The sequence below is a fragment of the Miniopterus natalensis genome, chromosome 16 (genome assembly GCF_054644295.1).
Source record: "Miniopterus natalensis isolate mMinNat1 chromosome 16, mMinNat1.hap1, whole genome shotgun sequence".
In the NCBI taxonomy this organism is placed as follows: domain Eukaryota; kingdom Metazoa; phylum Chordata; class Mammalia; order Chiroptera; family Miniopteridae; genus Miniopterus; species Miniopterus natalensis.
The window spans coordinates 34047267-34067206 of NC_142096.1; the positions used below are offsets into that span (position 1 = coordinate 34047267).

At 39.1% G+C, this 19940-nt stretch overlaps 1 protein-coding gene across 2 annotated transcripts in view; it reads left to right on the forward strand.

Moving 5' to 3' along the window:
• NSMCE2 (NSE2 SUMO ligase component of SMC5/6 complex) overlaps positions 1-19940 on the forward strand; it is a 202258-nt gene that overhangs the window by 54546 nt on the left and 127772 nt on the right. For both annotated transcript variants that reach the window (XM_087825486.1, XM_087825487.1), the window contains exon 4: positions 12948-13101. In XM_087825486.1, the coding sequence (XP_087681612.1) occupies positions 12948-13101 (154 nt within the window). The remainder of the gene's footprint in view (positions 1-12947; positions 13102-19940) is intronic.

Below are 19940 nucleotides of genomic sequence, written 5' to 3' on the forward strand. Positions count from 1 at the left end.
ACTTACTGTCTTTATGTTGCTCAGTCCCAAATCCTTACTTCCATTCCAGATCAGTTGTCTGTGTGACATCTCTACCCGAGTGTGCTCTTTAAATTCAACACGTCCCAGAGAGAAGTTTTTGCTCCGATTTTCATCTGGGATCCTATTGCTTTGTAAGTGGCTTTACCATCTACCCAGTTTCCCACATCAGAAACGTGGTTATCACCCTTACTACTCCTGGCTCCTCATGCATCATTCCATCACCCAGTGTTACTGATTCTCAAGTCCGTTTACCTCCTTCACCTGCACTTTCACAGTCTCAGATCTCCTATGGAAAGTTTGCTGCCTGCAAATATGTTTTGCCCTCTGCTAATACGCTTTCTCCCTAGTTGTAGTTCAAGAGACCTTTCTAAATTGAAAATTTGATTATTTTGCTCCCTTTTCACAACTTTGCCCTGTGGTAAGGAATAATTACTCTCAGGAATAATTAATTTTAAACTTCCCCTGCTAGACTCTATAGTCTTTACCCCTCTTTCATGCTAGTTCTCGGAATGCTCTCTTGCCTCTGACTGTAGCACAAGTTATTCCTTCTACTGGGAGTGCCCTTCTTTCACTTTCAAATAGCTAACTCTTTCATACCCTTCACACACTTAGAATAGCCTCTTTTTTAATAGCCCTCCCTGACATCACCAAGTCTGTCTTCCAAGTGTATTACTCCACGTGCTCTTATAATACCATATGCTTAATCATTTTTCTTAGTATTTGTACTTAGAACCATATCTTCTCTCCAAGTCTCAGATATATAACTGTCTTCTTTTCATTTCCACTTTATTTCATTCCCTAGGCCTTTCACATTTAACCTTCCCAAACTCAACTCTGCATTTTTTTCCTCCAAAACCAGCTGTTTCTCCCACTTTCCGACCTCAGAAAATGGTAACTGCACCATTTCATTTAGTCAGCGTTGTCCTGAGTTCCTTAATTGTTTCACAGCCCATATCCAGTCCATCAGTAGACTGGTTTCTTGCTTTTGCCCTTTCTTCCCTAAATCTATTCTCATCCTATTACCAATGATCCTTTAAAAAAGAAAATCAGATCTCCTCACTCCTCTGCTCTAACCCTCCCCCTCTCTCTTAGAGTAGAGGCCAAAGGCCACACATGGCCTCCATGGTCTGCCCCACCATCATCCATCTTTACTTCTGACCTCATCTCCTTTCACTCCCCTGCCCTTTAAGTTTTCTTCAGGCGTCATCTTTTTATTGAAGCCTTCCCTGGCTGTCCATCATAGAAGAGCTCACCTACCCCCACCCTGTTTTATTGTTATCCACAGCACTTATTCCTATCTGGCTAATTATATATTTTCTTACTGTTCTTCTAAGCTACAGTATAAGTTCCATGAGGGCAGGGACTTGGTCTGTTTTGTGTCCTTCTGTTTTCCCAGCTCCTAGAGCTGTGCATTACCTCTAGCAGGCACTCAGTAAACATTTGGTGACTTGTAAGTAGCCTTTAAGACATGGACTTACTCGTTTAACAGACCTGCCAATGCAAGTCCCAGCTCCAACACTGATGAGCATTTTGACTACTTGCAGTTAGACCACTTCTTAGTATCAATTTCCTAATCTGTAATATAGGGATGTGTTAGTTCTTACTTACTAGGTTGTTTGTTTAGGGAAGATTAAATAAAATAATCCATGTGAAATGCTTAGTTCAGTAACTTGCCTATAATAAACTAAACTGTACATTGAGAGCAGCTCTTTCTCTTGATACTGCTGCTATTGCTTATCAAACTCCATTTAATTGCTTTTTCCTTGTCTGTCTTCTCCACCAGATGTTTTAATTCAGCTATATCTTAAACTTGCTGTTGTAATAATAATGATAATGTGGTTGCCAGAGGTGAGGGGAGAGGTGAGGTTGGGGAGGAATTGGGTGAAGGTGGTCAAAGGTACAAACTTCTAGATGTAAGATAAATAAGTTCTGATGATATAATGTAAAATAATAATGAAAACAATACTAGTGATAATAATAGCGGCAGTTACCATCTGAGTGCTCACTGAATGCCAGGAAGTGTTCTGAAAGTCAATCCTTTCTTATAGAACTTTCTACAGTAAAGGCAGTGTTCTGGATCTGCACTGTAGGAAGGTAGCCACTGGCTACAGGTGGCATTTGAGCACTTGAAATGTGACAGTGTGACTGAGGAACTGAATCTTTGATTTTATTTAATTTTAATTAATTTAAATTTAAATAACCACATGTGGTTAGTAGCTACTGTATTTGGATTTCAAAGCTCTAAATTCTTTAAATGCTCTAATTTAATATTCATGACAGCCCTGTGATTTGGTTCGAGTTACAGATGAAGAAATGAAATTTCTGAGATGTTAAGTGACTTGCCCAAGATGACACTAACTGCAGCTCTCTCTCCACAAAAGGAGCAAAGATGAACATCCTCTCAGTTCCTGTTTCCAAGTTTAAGATATTGGGGCCATGCTCATTACTTTTGTTACTGTTTCATAATGGCACTTTGTAATGAGCCACCAACTCACTTTTTAAAAAAATGTTTTTTACTGATTTTTGAGTGAGAGGAAGAGAGAGGGAGAGGGAGAGAGAGGAACATTGATATGAGGAACATCAATTGGCTGCCTCCTGCACAGCCCTTACTGGGGACTGAGCCCACAACCCGAGCATGGGCCCTGATCGGGCATCGAACCAGTAACCTTTTGGTGCATGGGACAGCACTCAGCCAACTGAGCCACACTGGCCAGGGCACCAACTCACTTTTTATAAAATATTAGGAGAAAGGGAAAGGGAGAAATTAGTTAGAAATGTAAGTATGTACATGTCAAACCAAGGAAGAAATAAGGGTGGACCCTGAACACATAGTTGGTATTTTTAACTCCCTTTCTCCACTACCCATTTCATGTTCTCTCTGCTCTCAGCCAAACTCTGAGCTGATGTAGGTTTTTATTTGACTATAACACCTGGGCTTCTATTCCTAAGTTATCTGTATTCTTGATGGTCCTGTCTGTATGGAGTTGTTTCTGACTTTCATTATCTTTTACCAGTAGACACGGCAAAAACAAGGAGTTGTCCCTGGTTCAAGACACACTCTGTAGCAGCAGTCCTGTTTACCCTTGATAATGAAGATTCATTGTCCCAACCAGTTCTGTAACTTCACTTTTTGTCTGACTATTGAGTGTCATATGGAGCTCAAAATTACTAGGTTGCAGTTTAAGCTTTCAAATCAGTGGAGGCATTGTTGAGTTGAGTCCCTTAGTGAAATCATTCTCTCTTGAGTGCTGAGACTGTTAAACTGGCAGAACTAGAGTTGCAGCCATGGGGAAAATGCAAGTTGGTCATTAGGTATGATGAGGGAGAAGAGAAGATGTGTAGTTAAATCTCCTTTTATCCCTTGGTTTCTAGGCCCATGTGTTCTCACTGTGAGAGAAACAATGTCATGTATTACTCAGTTACAAGCATCCTATGGGGACATCACTCTAACCTCATGAGGTATTGTTGTCCAGGTAGCCCTGGAACTGAATCTTCAGTAGATGACTTAGCATTCTGAAAGATTCTTTCTGGATTATGGAGTACTTGGTAAGACAGTAAATCCCACTAGCATCAACCCATTGCTGTACTTTCTTCACTGCACAATCTTGAGTGAGATTCCATAATGATAAATAAAGCATTTAGTAATTCTGTGGATGACAGGAAGGGCAATTTCAAATTCAGAATAAGTGTCTTTTCATCTAAGAACTAACAAAAGACCACTAAAGTTTGAGAATATATGCCTGAAATCAAGTATGCTTTCATAAAATTAAGATAGAGTATGAAAGTTCATTCTGAGGTGTTATTTGGAAAGCACATATAAAACAAAATGAAGTTGAAAGGGAGTTTGAATGAGTTTGAAACCATCTGTCACTGACTCAGTATGACTTTGGGCAAGACGCTTAACTGCTGTGAGCTGCCCATTCCTCACATCTGTAAAATTGGGATAATGGTTCTTGTGTACATCAGGCTTTGAACCACTCAGATGAAAGGTGCTGTGCAAGTGCACAGTGTTTGTTAATAACAACAGTAATCAGCCTCGTCCCACCCTCCCTGCAGCATGACCTGTCTTTAAATTGAACATGCTTAGATTGCCTATGAAAATGTCCTCAATATTTATGTTGTGACATGTTCTCCTAGCATCTGATGCATTTTCTTCCCAGCACTCATCACGGGTGGTAGTGTATTTTTTGACTATTTGAATAATATTTGTTTCCTCCACCCGATCCCAAACCCCATGAGAACAAGGGCCCGGTTAGTCTGTTTACATTACATCTCCATTGCCTAGCACAGTGCCTGCGGGTGGTAGGCATTTGGTAAATATTTATTAAATGGATGAATAAATAAATAATGCACATGTCTATAAATTCTGCCAAAACAGAATAAAGAAAAAACTAGGGGCACAATCAACACTTTGTCACTCCCCGCCCCCTTCCCGGCCCCCAGTATGGGAATCTTAATGCTGTATTCTGTGTAAATAGGTGACTCTTATTTGTCACAATCTTATAGTAGGGATGGTGCTGTGAGAAACTTATTAATTTTCAACAGCAAAAATGTTTAGTAACAGATGCACATAGATGGCAGATTGCCTCATTCAACTGCCATCTGTTAGACAACGGCCTGTGCTACAGGATTAGTCCATTAGGACTAAACCAGTAACACTCTCACACATGTTTAAGTTTTTTCATTTTCAACATTTTTCTGAAAGGCTTGAAGGAGGAAAGGTGTTTCCATGTCTGGTGGCCACTGCTCACTAATGGTGTATTACAACACCTTGGCAAACTATGAAGTCCATGGGATGTGTAATAATGCTCAACAAGGAAGTATTCTCTCTTAAGTGTTTTTTCAGAAGTCAAACTAAATAATGGCACTGGGAAACTCACTCAGCTATAAAGAATTGGGTCCAGAGAGTTCAGTGCAGGTTGTGCAATGGACAACAGAAACTGGCATGAGATGAAGGGTATATATAATTCAGGCTGGTCATCATTAGTGTGTGATTTTTTAAATTTTTTTTTTTTTAAAACAGGGCAAAGGCAGTATAGTAAACACCATAGAAAATGAATTGTGTCTCCATATGTACATGCAGTTAGGTACTAGCCACTGAAAGCATAATGATTCTTAGCCCAGGCATGCCTTTCATAAAAACTTTACCAAGACTTTTTGCTATACAAAGGTGGAGACGGTGTTGGCCTATATAAATTTACCCTGTGCCTCACCAGTTGGGTTGGTGGTGTGTCATAAGCCTGGGCCAGCTTCCATAAATGTCTCAGTGCTCAGGATAATGCCTGGTACCCAACTGGAACTCAGTAAATATTTGTTGAATAAATGTTCTAGGACCAACTGAGGCCATTTCTTCTGGATTCCCAGCATGAAAGCTGGTCCCATAGCCTTAGATCAAACTGATTATGACTTAGAACTTGAAATACTTAGTGTACTGAGCAGAACACAAAGCAAATGGCTTATCAGTATTATGTACCCATAATAAGCTTCTAAAGGCTGCATGATTTCTCAAGTGTAAATTATTAGGTATATATTATTTTGGGAGCCGAACGTCTAACAGTGGCTCTTTTGGAGAGAGCAAATCATCTGAGTCTCGGTTCAGTTACAAGAATGACTGATTTTATACTAGATTCTCACATGTTTCAAAAGTGTGTGAATGACTCAGCCCATTAATATCTTTAGCTTCTGTGATCTCCCCTCCCAGTGAGATGGTGGCTATAAGGCAATAAGGATAATTGGAAGAGATCTTGACTTTGCCCTATGGCAGTAAAATGACACACTTTGAGTAATTGCATATGTATACAATCTTGTTTAAAAAGAAATAAGGTATATTGTAATCATATAAATATTTAAAATTTTAGGTTAAAGCATGTTGAAAATATGTAGTTCCACTATGGGTAGGGACTGAGTTCTGCCTTTTGTTTCTACTATTATCTTTTTTTCCTAAAAACAACCAGTCTTTGTTCATAGGGACGGAGCCACCAGAGGCCTGATTGAGTTCTTAACAGTCAGCTCATCGATTACATTCCCCTTGCTGACATAAGAAAAATATTGCAATCACAGGAGAGTTGGGTTCCAATTAAATGTAGCTAAACATTTACAAGTGATTTGGGCCTGAAAATAAGCAGTTGGAGAATTCATGGAACTTTTGGGGTTTTGTGTGTTTTTTCCAATCACTTCTCCATCTTTCTGAAACAGTTCATTAAACAAAGACCTGGAGCCCTAGCCAGTTTGTCTCAGTGGTTAGAGTGTGGCCCGAGGACTGAAGGGGCCCGGGTTCGATTCCGGCCAAGGGCATGTACCTCCTTCGCAGGCTGTCACCATCCCTGGTTGGGGGGGGGTGCAGGAGGCAACCAATCAATGTGTCTCTCTAACATCAATGTTTCTCTCTCTTTCTTTCCAACTCTCTCTGAAAGCAATGGAAAGAATATCCTTGGGTAAGTGTTAAATAAATAAATAATAAACAGAGACCTGGATATTTCAGAGTCAGCACTTTGTACATACCTCTTCTCTTGCTGAAGTCCCTTGTGATTGACACTGAGTCCAATGGATACATCTCATTCCTTATTTAGCTTGACTTCTCTGTAGCATTTGACAGATCGTGACATTTGCCCTAGACTTTTGGACACTTTATTTTGTTTGTCTTTTTCACTCTTGTACTTTTTCTTTTTAGACCCTTCTAGCTGCTTTCTAAATATTGTATTCTTCAGAGTTCTATTTTTTTTAGTTTCTGTGTTTTGTCACCTTGGTAGTACCACTTATTTCCACAGTTTCCATAAAAATCCAAACTAATCCCCTCTACATGGATGTTTCCATGCCGTCTGCTGTGCTGCAGACCTGTATATCCAAGCACCCTGGAGATACATAAAATGATAACAACAATAACAGCTACTCATTATTGAATATTCTCTGTACACGGCAGTGCCTCCCTACTCCATTTCATCTCTTCCTCTCAGCAACACTGTGAGGTGAATACTGTTACTATTTTCTCTTTACAAGTGAAGAAACTAAGGATAGATGCATCAGTAACTTTTCTAAGGTCATTCAGTTAGTAGCAGTGTCTTATTTTTAATCTTAAGTCTAGTGCCCAAGTTTTTGATCATAAATACTTTGGAATAAATGTCAAAATGGAATCCTCTACTTTTCCCCTCTCTCTCCCACACCCATCTTTTCCCATTACTCTCTGGCTTGCTCGAAAGGACCACATTTCATCCCTAAAGTAGAAAGAAGTCTGGGACTTGCACTAGACGCCCCCTCCCCCACCCCCGAAATATTGTGGACGGCAAGAGTACTTTTATTTTTATGTCCAAAACATGTTGTTTGCATTAAGCAGAGGTTTCACATTCATGGCCTGTAGGCTGTGAATTGTTTGGACTATACATTGTTTTAAAAACCAGAAAATATCTCACAACAATCTGGATTTCTAGCTTTTCTTTACAAACAGGGCTTTCTCTCTCACCAGGCAGCAGTCACCCAGAGCTGTGTGGCAGCATACTCTCACCTGGGATTTGTACCGTCCGGTCAACACAGCCCTCACCACTTCCTGTTGTCCTACACTTTTGGGGGGTTTCTCCTTGTGTACCCAGCTCTGGAAGCACTTACAATGCCAGGGAAAGACTGTTGTGCTTTCCCAGTGGGTCACTTTCTTTCTTCTCTAGTTTTTGTCCTAGTATTTGAATGATTTTCTCAACTGAAAACGATTATCTGCTTTCTCTTAGTGTTATGGATTTGTTTCCCCATTGGCGGCTCCTTCTTCACAGTCCAAAAACATGCTAAAGGCTCTGTGCAAAAGTTGGAAGGAAAAGAATACCATTTTCTTAATATTTCTTTGTGCCAGAGTTAAACACAAACATGATTTAATTGAGTCCTCACAGCATTGAAGTGGGCATTCCTGATGAAGAGGTGAGAGAAATCCAAGGTCGAGAAGGACCGTCCTAAGATCCGTGCATGGAGTCAACTGAGATCCGTCTGATCTCGAGGTCCATGTTCTTTCTCCACCACGTCAGCTTCACTTTAAGCTACTGTTACCCTCTATGCAAATAAACAGATCCCTTTAGCTCTCTCTTGGCCATGATCAACTTCCTGTATCTCTTCTTCCGTTGCCACCAAAATGCACTCATTTGTTCACACAGAACTCCCTTTATCTTTTCCTCATCTCAGTGCAGCATAATTGGGCCTCCCAGTGATTCACTTGTTCATCAGCACCATTTGAGCACCTCCTGTTTCCAGGCAGCGGAGTAGACGCCCTGGAATAAGCCTGGCCTGAGAGCAGCTTCACAGCTTGTAGGCTGAGACAGATCAATCGTTTCAGTGCACTGTACCAAGTGCCTGGTATTTAGATCCAGTGGTCTCTCTTTAGACTTTATCTTACTTGAACTCTCTTGTATCATTTTTCCCCAAGAGCAAGCATCACTGTTAAGGAAATTTTCTTTTCCCTTCTTCTGTGGTATTCCTCACTCTTGGCTTTCTTCTTTGCTTGTTGTAGAGTTCCTTTCACATCTCTCTTATTTTTCTTCCCATGTTCTCATTTTAAATGTCTTTCCAGCCACCTACGAGATTTCTCCACTTAGGTGTTAAACAGACATTCAGGACTGCCCCCTTCTTTCCCAATAAAATGTTATTTAGCTAGTTGCCTTTATTAAATATTGACTATCTTAGGGTCATTATCTTCCTCTCACAAAAGGCCTGGTCTTCCTCTCACAAAAAGACTCAGGCATTCTGCTTCAAAAATCACATTTATAATTTGACCAAGTTGCTAGCGCCTCTGGCGTTAGTTGTCGTGCAGCATTAACTTCATTCTCTGTCTGTAGGCATCTTATATACTTTAACAGTGATTTTTTAGAAGTTCTCATGGTATTATTACTTTACTCAATAAAATCATTTAGTGTCTTTTCTGCTGCCTATCAGATCAGGTTCACTTGCATAGCCTGGCTCCCAGAGCTATTCACCATCTGCTCCCGATCAACTTTCCTCACCTTCTTTCCTGTTCAGCTGCGGTGCTTAGCACAGAGAGGACACTCACTGAATACTGGATGGGTGAGTGGTGCATAAAAACTCAACTTTTTCTCTCCCAAGGGTAGTATGAAATCCCTCTTATGTAAGTATGATGTCTGCTAAGTTTACTTCTCAGTAGTTCCCATCATTTTTAAATTATAATGGTCTAAAAATTAATAATCTGTAAGCTGTTTTAAGAACTCTGTTTTAAAAATTCATTAACCCAGTGTATGTGTTGAATTGTCTTCCCCCGAAATTCTTATGTTAAAGTCCTAATCCCCAGTACCTCAGATAGGGTTTTTTAAAGAGTAATTAAGTTTAAATAACGCCATTGGAATGAGCCCTAATCCCATATGACTGGTATCCTTATACGAGGGGGAGATTTGAACAGAGACATGCACAGAAGGACGACCATGTGACAGCGTAAGAGGACAGCCCTCTTCAGGCCAAAGGGAAAGGCCTCAGAAGGAACCAGCCTGCTGTCACCTTGGTCTCAGACAGTTAGCCTCCAAACCTGTGAGAAAATTATTTCTGTTGTTAAAGCCACCCAGTCGGTGGCTTGCTAACAGCCTTAGCAGACTAATACACCCAGTGCTTTTAATTCACTGAGGTGTTAACATCCTGTGTTTAGGGGTTTTATCCTTAGGAAAGTGATGGACTGGGATCTAATAGATCCTCTCCTTCCATCTCAGAATTCTTGGAGGTATTTTAAATTTGTCCTAGGCAGAGGGCCATCCTTCCTTTTTTCAGACTAGATAACACTTATGATCGGCTACCAGTGAATGGCTTTTTCATTGCCCTTTTGGGATTATGTATCTATTTCTCTTGAAGATACAAACAAAGCAAGAAACCATTAAAAATATAGTTAATCACATTTATTGCATTGATTTAAACAGATAATGAATTTGATATTTTCCAGGCTCTTGTTTTAATAGCTAGAGTACAGTAAGTTCTCTTTGCAGTGGGTAGCTCTGCCAACTGTAGCGTTAGATTTCCAGAGAAGATATTTGCTGCTGTGAATTTATGTGCTGCACAGCAGATCTCTTGAGGCTCTGGCTGTGGGGCAAAAAGTACTCTGAATCACTAAATTTGGTTTACTCAGGTTTTCCTAGTCGTATTTCAGATTAGCTTGTAGTCAGCCTCAAAATGCCTTTCCCTCCATCTCCTCCCCATCTTCTGTCCAACTCCTCAGCAGTGGTTGTAGTTGAAGTAGGAAAATTAAGTATGTTGAGTGAGTTAGAGACTATATTAGAAAAGAACATTTACATTTACATTTACATCTGCTCAAACCAGATCTCCCCAGATTAAATAATCATTTGACTCATTAAAAGACCTGGAAAAGGTTGATCTGTATGCTTACCTGGAATATTATCATTAACATCTCAGGTGGATGTGAGTCGATTTTATTTTATAAATCCGGAAAAAGAGACTATAATTCCTTTCTAAGAGCTCATAGCTTATTTTCTATACCTACTGTGGACACTTCATGCTATAATCTTGAACTTGTTTCATCTTGTTCTGTCTAGTGTAAGGGTAGACAGCTAATCACCATGTATAACATCTCCTATTCTTAAGACATAAGGCACTATTAAATTGCTTTTCTACCTTCTCTTTTCCAAACTGAGCTTTATTGGTTCTTTAGCCTTACAGGACTTACTTAACATTTTAAATTACGTATAAGACTTGTCATTAAAGCCACTCCATTTTTTTTACAACTCTGTTTGCTGGTGGGTCCAGCACTGGTTGAGTTTCATCAGTGCAATGAGAACACAATCAGTTCCTTCACTTCATACTATAAATATAAATTTAGGCATTTTGGTTTTATGCTTAATTTTATTTTTTTAGCTAATTAAAATGCATAACAATTAAGCAAAAGAAAATTATATCAATATGGAGAATTTCTTATATCTATCTTATAGTCTTAGCATTGCCTCTAATTGGATGATAGTAGGTAAGTCATTTAACTTTTTTCTATGTCATTCTATTTGTTTATGAAATTGGAGAAGGTAGAAGTCAAGACTAGATGATCTCTAAGTTGTCTTCCAGCTCAGAAATTGTGTTTTATACCTACTGATAACTATTAACAGTTGATAAGTTGTGGATTTTAGTGGATAAGTTTATTTGGAGCAAATCAGATTAATTCCTTTGAAATATATTGAGTACATATATATTGAGTACTACCTACTGTGTGCTGGCAACACAGTGATAAATCAGACATCTTTCAAAGAGTTTACATTTTATTAGGGAAAAGAAACATAAAAATAAGTGCAATTGAATATTACTGGGGCTGTGGAAGAAATCTGCCTAGTGCATATCAGGGCACATGGGAGAGTTTGGTGAATTTTGCTTGGTGGCGGGAGCATCAGGAAAAGGCCGGTGATTCAAGGGGTCCCCAGTATGATGGCCTGAAGAAGAGCCACTGCAGAGAAGTGGGCGGGCAGCAGCCTGATGGGAGCGGGCCAGGCCTGAGGGGGAGGAAGTAGAAGCAGTGGGTACATTGATTTTTTTTTTTTTTCAAGGAGCTGGACATAGAAAATGATGGGAGTGGGCAGGGATTAAAGACGTTGTTTTAAAATATGGATGTAAAGAGCCAGTTTAAGGTTTGGGTGGAAAGCTCTTACAGAGAGGGACATTTTGTTCTGAAGGAGAGGAAGAAGATGGAATCCAGAATGAACTTAAGAACAAGGTTGGGGATCGATAGAGGGCACACAGATGAATAGATATGTGATAAATCATAGCACAGCATTAATTGTGCATCTAGGAAGTAGATGAATGGTAAAATACAGTTCTTTCAAGTTTTCACATGTTTGAGAAATTTATAAAAATATTGGGAGGAAAAATAAGCACATAGATTGAGAGTTCAGCATGAACAGAACGGGGGGCACTTATTCCTGTTGCGGCAGCAGGTGGTGAGGTTCAAGGCGAAGGCCTCGACTTCTCCTGTGAAGTCAGAACCCCTCTCAGCTGCTGAGGCCGAGGGTCAGAGAGGAGCGGGGAGGGCGGAGGGCACCGGGCGGACCTGGGCTGGCGCGCTCCTGGTAAAGTGGAAGACGCGGCCTTGGGCTGGTGCCATTTCTCTCCAGTAGTTGGCAGAGATGGCGAGTTAGCAGGCACAATGGAGCACTGTCAGCCACAGGAAAAGAGGAAATATGTGCTGGCTGCCTTGGCTCAGCGGTCAGAGCACTGGCCTGAGCACTGAAGGGTCTCAGGGTTCATCCCAGTCAGGGTCGCGGACCGCCGTTGCGGGCTTGATCTCGCCCCGGCTGGGGCACGTGCGGGAGGCAGCCAGTCTATGTGCCTCTCACATCGCTGTTCCCCCCCTTCCCCTCTCTCTCTCTCTCCACTCTCAGAAAAACAATGGAAAAATATCCTTGGGGGAGGATTAAAGAAAAAGATGAAATACTGCCGTTTGCAACAACATGGATGGATCTCGAGAGTATGATGCTAAGCAAAATAGGAAAGGGGCAGAGCCATGTGATTTCACTCATGGGGGACGCAAAACATAAAGCGGCAAATGAACAAACAAAAATAAACAAAAACTCGGCGGGTGGGGTAGGTTGAAGAGGGTAAAGGGGTCACATATATGACTATGAAAGGAGACGGAACTTTGGGTGTTGAGGACGAAATGCAATGTGCAGATGATGTATTATCGAGCTGTGCACTCGAAACACACATCATCTTACTAATTAACATCAATGCCGCCCCAATAAATTTTACAAAAGAGGAAGAAAGCAGTGGGCAGGTGGGATGAATGATTCCCTCCCTTGTTTCCCGCGGTCTGTTCTGGTACAAGTCCCAGCCACTTTGGTTCTCTGTTTGGGGGATTCTGTTTCCTACCTCATTATATTTTTATTTGAATGAAGTGAGATTAAAGTAATATTACATACTATGTTATTGTTAACATTTAACTAAGATAATTTTATTGTCTTTGTCAGGTAAAAGAAGAACGTCCAGAAAATATACCAGATCTAAAATTATTAGTGGAGAAGAAATTTTTGGCTTTACAGAATAAGAATTCTGATGCAGACTTTCAAAATAATGAAAAATTTGTGCAGTTTAAACAACAGCTGAAAGAACTAAAGAAGCAATGTAAGTCAGTGTGCTTTGCTTTGCTTTGGCTTTTTGAAATTAGGGAACTGACTTGATGAACAGTCCCAGAAAGCTTATTTAATGAAGTTTGCTTATCTGCTTGGCTTGATCTTTCTAAATAGCTTTTTATTGTTGCTGCGATTATGTGTTTTGTCTAACTTTTGGTTCAAATCAGCCTGTCCGTTTCTGAAAGCCAACAGTTTCCACAAAGTGCTAAGGAAATTCCCCACCAGCTACAGAAATTTACACTGTGTTGTCCCCCTGCTGGGGAGGGGAATTGGGTGAAAAAAAATAAAACTGAAAATTATTTTATTAAAATAACAAGGGTGTTTTTCACATTTTAAACTGCTGTGCCAAGCTTTAGGATAACTAGACTTTGATTCTAGGTTTGTTGCTTTCAAGAAGCAGAAACAATGTTTACTGAGACTTTGTTTTCCTTCTCAAATATGGACCAACTACCCTCGACCCTTTTCTCTGTTGTGGTATAAGTGTCAAGTGATTCGAAATGTGTTGCCTTCCTAACCAACTTTATTGTGCTCAGGCTTTTTAATTAATATAATTTTGATTTTAAAATGAGAATGGGGAAAATGATTTATTATATTAAAAAAATGTGTAGACAGTATTTACCAGAAATAGCACATCTTTTCTACACAGTGAAGTATACATATCCTTGTTTTCTTTTTTCCATGTAATTCCCATACCAGTTTTATGTAATTTAATTGTTTGCACCTTAACATCGATTGTCTTGTTTCTTTTCGGCTTGTATTTTTTATTTTATCGCTTCAAGAGTTGAATAGTGAAGCAAGTCACTTTTAAACCGTGCTTCACATCTCCTTCATTTGCATGCACATGAGCAAGGGGAATGTTGCGATATGACATACACAGTTATTTATGACTGTTTGTACTGAGTATAGGGATTCATATTTTGAAGTAGGCTTTCTTTTAAAATGAGCATTTTCTTTAAATTGATGCTGAGATATCAAAAAATAACTGAGGAAGCTGCTTTACTTTTGTCTATTTTACAAATTAAGTTTCACAATTTGGAATGTTTTGCAATCATGGTTAGACTTTTGCTTTTACTGTAGATTTAGACAGTAAGCATTTCCCCCACATTTTAAGTCTATTTTCTGTTCTTCATTGAACATCACAGCTACCAAAATCTTTCTAATATAATTTGCACTGTTGCCCCAAATGGGTAGTAATCCCCAAACAGGTAATAATTTGCTAGTGGCTTTCTGATCTTAAGGATGCTAGTGAATTTCAGTTTGAGTGTTGTTCAAAATAGCCAAATGTGTTTTATTTTACTAGTTGGAGCCCAAATCACAGATTATGGCAGATTTAGTATCTGATCATAATTCCGGATTTTTTAGATATTTTATAATACAGATTGAAGGATAAATATCTAAAAATATACATTTCTTTCTTTTTCGGTATTTACAAAGTTATTATCCCATAAGAGAAAACTAAAGATTTTTAGAGTCATTTACTCTCATAGGGAAACGCTTTCTAGTTAATATTTAATTCAACAAAATGATAAATGTTGGAAATCGTAGTTATTGTTTAATCCTCTCTAAAATTGGGGGGGAGGGGGCAAGATTCCCCAGGCCAGCAGTACACATCATTTGTATAGACAGTTAAACCTTATGACAAAGTCAATTTATATGGAAAGAAATGCTTCCTTATATAAGGTTTCCCTATATATGGTAACACTGAAAATAAGACAACTTTCCCTTTTATTTCTCCTAAGTATTCTTTTAAAAAGTTTTAAAATCTCATATAACCCTCTCTTTAAGATGTGTATCCCTTAGTTGCAAAATACAATTGACAGTGCATTATTATTGGCACTGCCAATTAAACATGCACCAGTTCTAGTGGATTTTCTTTTTTTAGATTTCATGCTGCTATGAGGATGCTGATTAGCATCAGGCTCCCACAATTTTTGTGGAACCAAGTCAAAGGGACTCTGATTTATAAAGGAGTCGGTGAAATCTGTTTTGAGGTGTGTTCTCATGGAGGCAAGGAATTACAATAATTTCTTAAGATTTGAAAATACAAGCCAAGGAGAGTTCCTTGCATCAAGTTGCCTGTTTTGGCAAAGTAAAGACTGAAGCGTTTTTGTGGGTGGCACATTTCTGAAGGGTTCTTTCATGAAGATAACTACCATGTCTTCACTAACTTCATTATGGAAGAACATAAATTGCATGGGATTAAATTTTATCAAATCAGGATCTAATCAAAGAAATGCCAGGAAGCTTTTAGCGGGGGAGAAGTCAAGATGGAGACTGAAATCAGGTGGTCTGTCTGTTGGGTGGACCTGGGGAAGTGCTGGCAGGAATGAGTCAACCAGCTATAGTCAGCAGTTAGTTCTCAAACTGTCTGCTCTCAAGATCCCTTTATGTTCTTAAAATTACTGAGGGCCCCATACAGCTTTGGTTTATATGGGTTATAGCTATTGACACTTATCATATTAGAAATCAAAACTGAGGAATTTAAAAAACAGTAATCCATTTTTAAAATTGATAATTAACCCATTACATGTTAACATAAGTGGCATTACGAGCATCTGAAATATAGTAATATATTTTCTAAACATAAATGAATTACTGAGAAGAGTGACATTGTTTTACTTTTTTGCAAATCTCAGTTTCTGGCTTAATAGGAGGCAGGTGGATCCTCATATTTGCTTCTATATTTAACCTCCTATAATGCATAATATGAAGAAAATCGGGCCTCACATACAGGGAGTTGGACTTGTTGACAGGATTCTGCAGACCACCAGAAATTCTCACTTTGAAAACCAGAGTTAGGCCAGGGCTCAGTAAACTATGGCCTGTGAGCCAAATCTAGCCTGCCTCCTGTTTTTCTATGGCCTGCAAGCTAAGAATGGCTTTGATAACTTTTAATTGGTGGGGGGAAAATGAAAAGAAGAGCTATTTGTTGTGATATGTGAAAAGGATATAAAATTCAGATTTTAGTGTCCTTAAGTGAAGTTTTATTGGAATACAGACACCTTTATTTACGTATCATCTTTTGGCACCTTACACTGCAATGGCAGAGCTGAGTGATGCGTCAGAGACCATCTGACCCACAAAGCTTCCCCTTTCAGAAGAAAGTTACTTATCGCTGGTCTAAACCATAATTAGAAACAAGGGCAGTTTTTTGTTGTGGGTGTTTTGTGTGTGTTTTTTTTTAACTTAAGATTTTTCCATACATGCCATACATTTGTCTCAGGTACGTTCAGAATACTTAGAGTGCCTACTGTATATGAATCATTGCAGTTGATATTCTGCGACAAATCAAAGGCAGAGTTCCGTACTTGGAGAAGACAATATATAAACACGTGAAATAATGTGAGAATCATTAATAACCAATTATCAAATCAAAAGCAAAGAAAGGATCTCAGAAACAAGTGTAATACAATGTGGGACCTAAATGAAGAGAGTCAGGGTAGGAAATCAGGTTTTATCTGGGTGGCTCATATTGCCGGTCAGTTGATAGGGGCTGCCTGGAGCTGTATGTTCAAGAAGATTCTGAGGGTGGGTTCAGGCCCAGCAGGAAAGAGTGTGGGAAGGATTACAGTGTGAAGAAGGCAGTATAGATACCTAGTATTTACTATCCCTAGAATACAAACAGAGTAGATATACTATACTCATTTGAAGGTATGATTACTCTAAAGGTAATATCCTTCAGTAGCACACAGCATTTTTTTAGTAGTTACTTATGTCTTATGGATATTACCAAGCATTAGATTCAGCTTCTTTGGACAAGTCATTTTACCCCTGGGTACCAAGTGCCCTGTATATTAGAGATATTATGTCTGCCCTAATTACTTCTCAGTGTTATTATCAAGATCTAATGAGATAGTGGATCTTTGCAACCTCTAAAGGCTTACTTTAGATTTAAGTTATTACTGAGAAAGAGCTAGAACAACATAGTGGAAAGAATATGAGCTTAGCAGCGAGAAGACCTTGGTTTGAGTCATTTATTATATAGCCTGGTCTTCCTGTCGATGTCACCCATTTTTCTTAGTTCTGATTCTTTGAGTCATACAGATCAAGATTGACTGAAGATAATTTATATACTTCTAGACAAGATGACTATGGTGGTGGTGGTGGTGGTAATAACTGAGTTAGGGAACAATTTCACAGAAAAGAATTCCATTTTCCTAAATGACAATCATGTTCCTACTAACCCAAGTTGTGAAATAAACAGTATGATTTGGTTTAAGGCAGACATAACCAGACTGTTTTGGATGAAATTATTTTAATTTATCTAAACAGTATGTTCAGTCAATGTTCTCTCTTCCTTGCCTTTTTTACTTAGACTGTCTCCATTATCGCAACTTAAGATTTCCTGCAATTTTAACATCAGGAGAACTTAATTAGAATGTGTTGACACCTCTGTATAGGCACTTTCTCAAGTCATCAAGCAATCTTTCTGGTGTCCTTTATTTATTTTTCTATTATATGATTAGCAGGCATCAGAAGTTTTTTTTGTTTGTTTTTTAAATATATCTTTATTGATTTCAGAGAGAGAAAAGGAGAGGGAGAGAGAGAGATAGAAACATCAGTGATGAGAGAGGCATTGATTGGCCGCCTCCTGCACACCCCCGACTGGGGATCAAGCCCGCAACCCAGGCATGTGCCCTGACCGGGAATTGAACTTCGATCGCCTGGATCCTAGGTCAATGCTCAGCCGCTGAGCCAAGCCCGGTTGGGCGGCATCAGAAGTTTTAGTGCATGTCAGCAAGGCAGAAGTCGAGGGCATTAGACAAGAATTGTTACTTAGAAACCTTCAAAATATAAGGGCTTTGCATTGTGGTCAAAATAGTATTGACTATGAATCAGAGATCTTTAGTATTGAAATAACCTTATATAAAACATAATTTTGTTGGTACTTTTAAATGTTAAGAGTAAAGGAAAGCATATCTTTTTTAATGTAAATTTGCTAATTTGAAGATGTTCACAGATTTAACAGTATACATGTTTAGGTCATATGTGAGAAATGCAGAAAATAAGATATGGAGATATTTGAATCCATGAGTGAAACTTAGAAATCTATTTCAGTGACAATAACATTTGTAGTTGATTTTATATATATATATGAGTTTACACTATAATCTTACAATTATATGGATTCACAGATTAACCGAGTACCTTCCTCTTTAAGCATGCTGTCTAGATCTCAAAACTGATCAAATACGGCGTGGCCATTCACTTCCCTCAAGGATCCCATTAAAGAGGGAGTTCCTTGGGAACATTTGAAATACCTTCACTTTGCTGTTCCTAGTGGGTTGCTTTCCCTTTCCTTCAGCATGTATTCAAAACCACAGTGTACTTCCTCAGTGTCAGGGGCTTTTATGTTTTCCTTACTGCTGTATTCCATGAACTTCAGCGTGAGGTCTAGACACACAGTATCTGTAGCCCAGGTCTTTGGTGGTCACAAGAATTTTCAGAGGACCTTCAGAAACTTGAGATCTTATGCCCTGTCTAAAGGAGACACCGTCACCTGTGCCAGTCTGTTGTTGCTATGCGTGAGGGTGGACCTGGTGTGGCCAGATCTTCAGGTTCTTTTTGAAACCCCAGAAATCTAGCTGATTGATTAGTAGATTTTTAAAACACTGTACAAACAAAACAATCAGTTTGTGACCCTTGATTTAACCTTCTCATAATTCAGTACTTTGTTGTGCACTTAACGAGGGACATTAGCATTAATTTGGCCAATTAACAGTAGATTACCATTTCTTCAGAGAGAGGAATGGTTTTGCTTTCAAGATACTTCAAAGTAAGGCCATAGTGTGCATTTTACGTCATTTGGGAATGTAGAGTGGAAGCCTAGTGGGTTCTGTGGAAAAGCAGATGGAGGTTTTGTGGTGAGGAGACAGGTATGGGAGCCGCTCACCCAGATGCTGATGGACAGTGGGGCAGATTATAGAGAAGATTTGCACCTTTGCAGATTGGGAAGGTGCGTGTGAGTTTTGAAACCTGGAAGAAAAGAGATGAGGGAAGATGTTTGGCTCTGCCTAGAGATACGTTGAGTGCATTTAAACTGGGCAGGTGTTGACCACCCTGATCGCATCCTGATACATCTTCACACCTCTGAATACCTTTGTCCTAAGATACTGTTGTCAATCCAAACACTGTATTGCTGGCTGGCAGTTAACCAACACCCAAGACCCTTTAAGGCAGGAATAAGTTCTTCTTCATCTCTTTGTTCCTTTTGTTCCTCACATAATCAGAGCTCAGGTAATGTTTACAGAACAGAATTATTAACTAGAAAAAAAGGGTCAGAACTTGGTTAAGGCAGCCTGATCCTAAAGCTGCTTTTCCCTTCAGTAATGTATCATCAGTACAGAAGAGGAAGAAAACTAGCATTTATTATAGGGTTGTGATCTAAAATCAGCAACAAAAGTCAACAACTTATTTTGTCTTTGAAAATCCTTTAAATTGCTTGAAAAAGTGCACACACATGATTTTGTGTATATAAGCCTTTACAGTGATATGTTGGTGCAGGTGTATAGTGTATATAGCAACATACACTTTTTAATAACATAGTAGCATCATGCTCAGGAATTGACTATGGCTCACTTTAAATGTGACTGCTTAGAACATTTAACCAAATTTATGAAAAATTAAGCTCTCTGACTCTCCTGTATCCAGCTTTATCATCTCTGTGATCCTCAGTTGGTCTTCATTTGATTCCTTGATATTGATGAAGCCATCACCATTTACTTGCTGGAGGACCGTTCATTATTGGGAAGTGCTAAAAATCATAAATTTCACAATAGAGATTGACCTTTTCAGGCTGGATTGCATCCCTGGCCTGAGGACTTGTGCTCA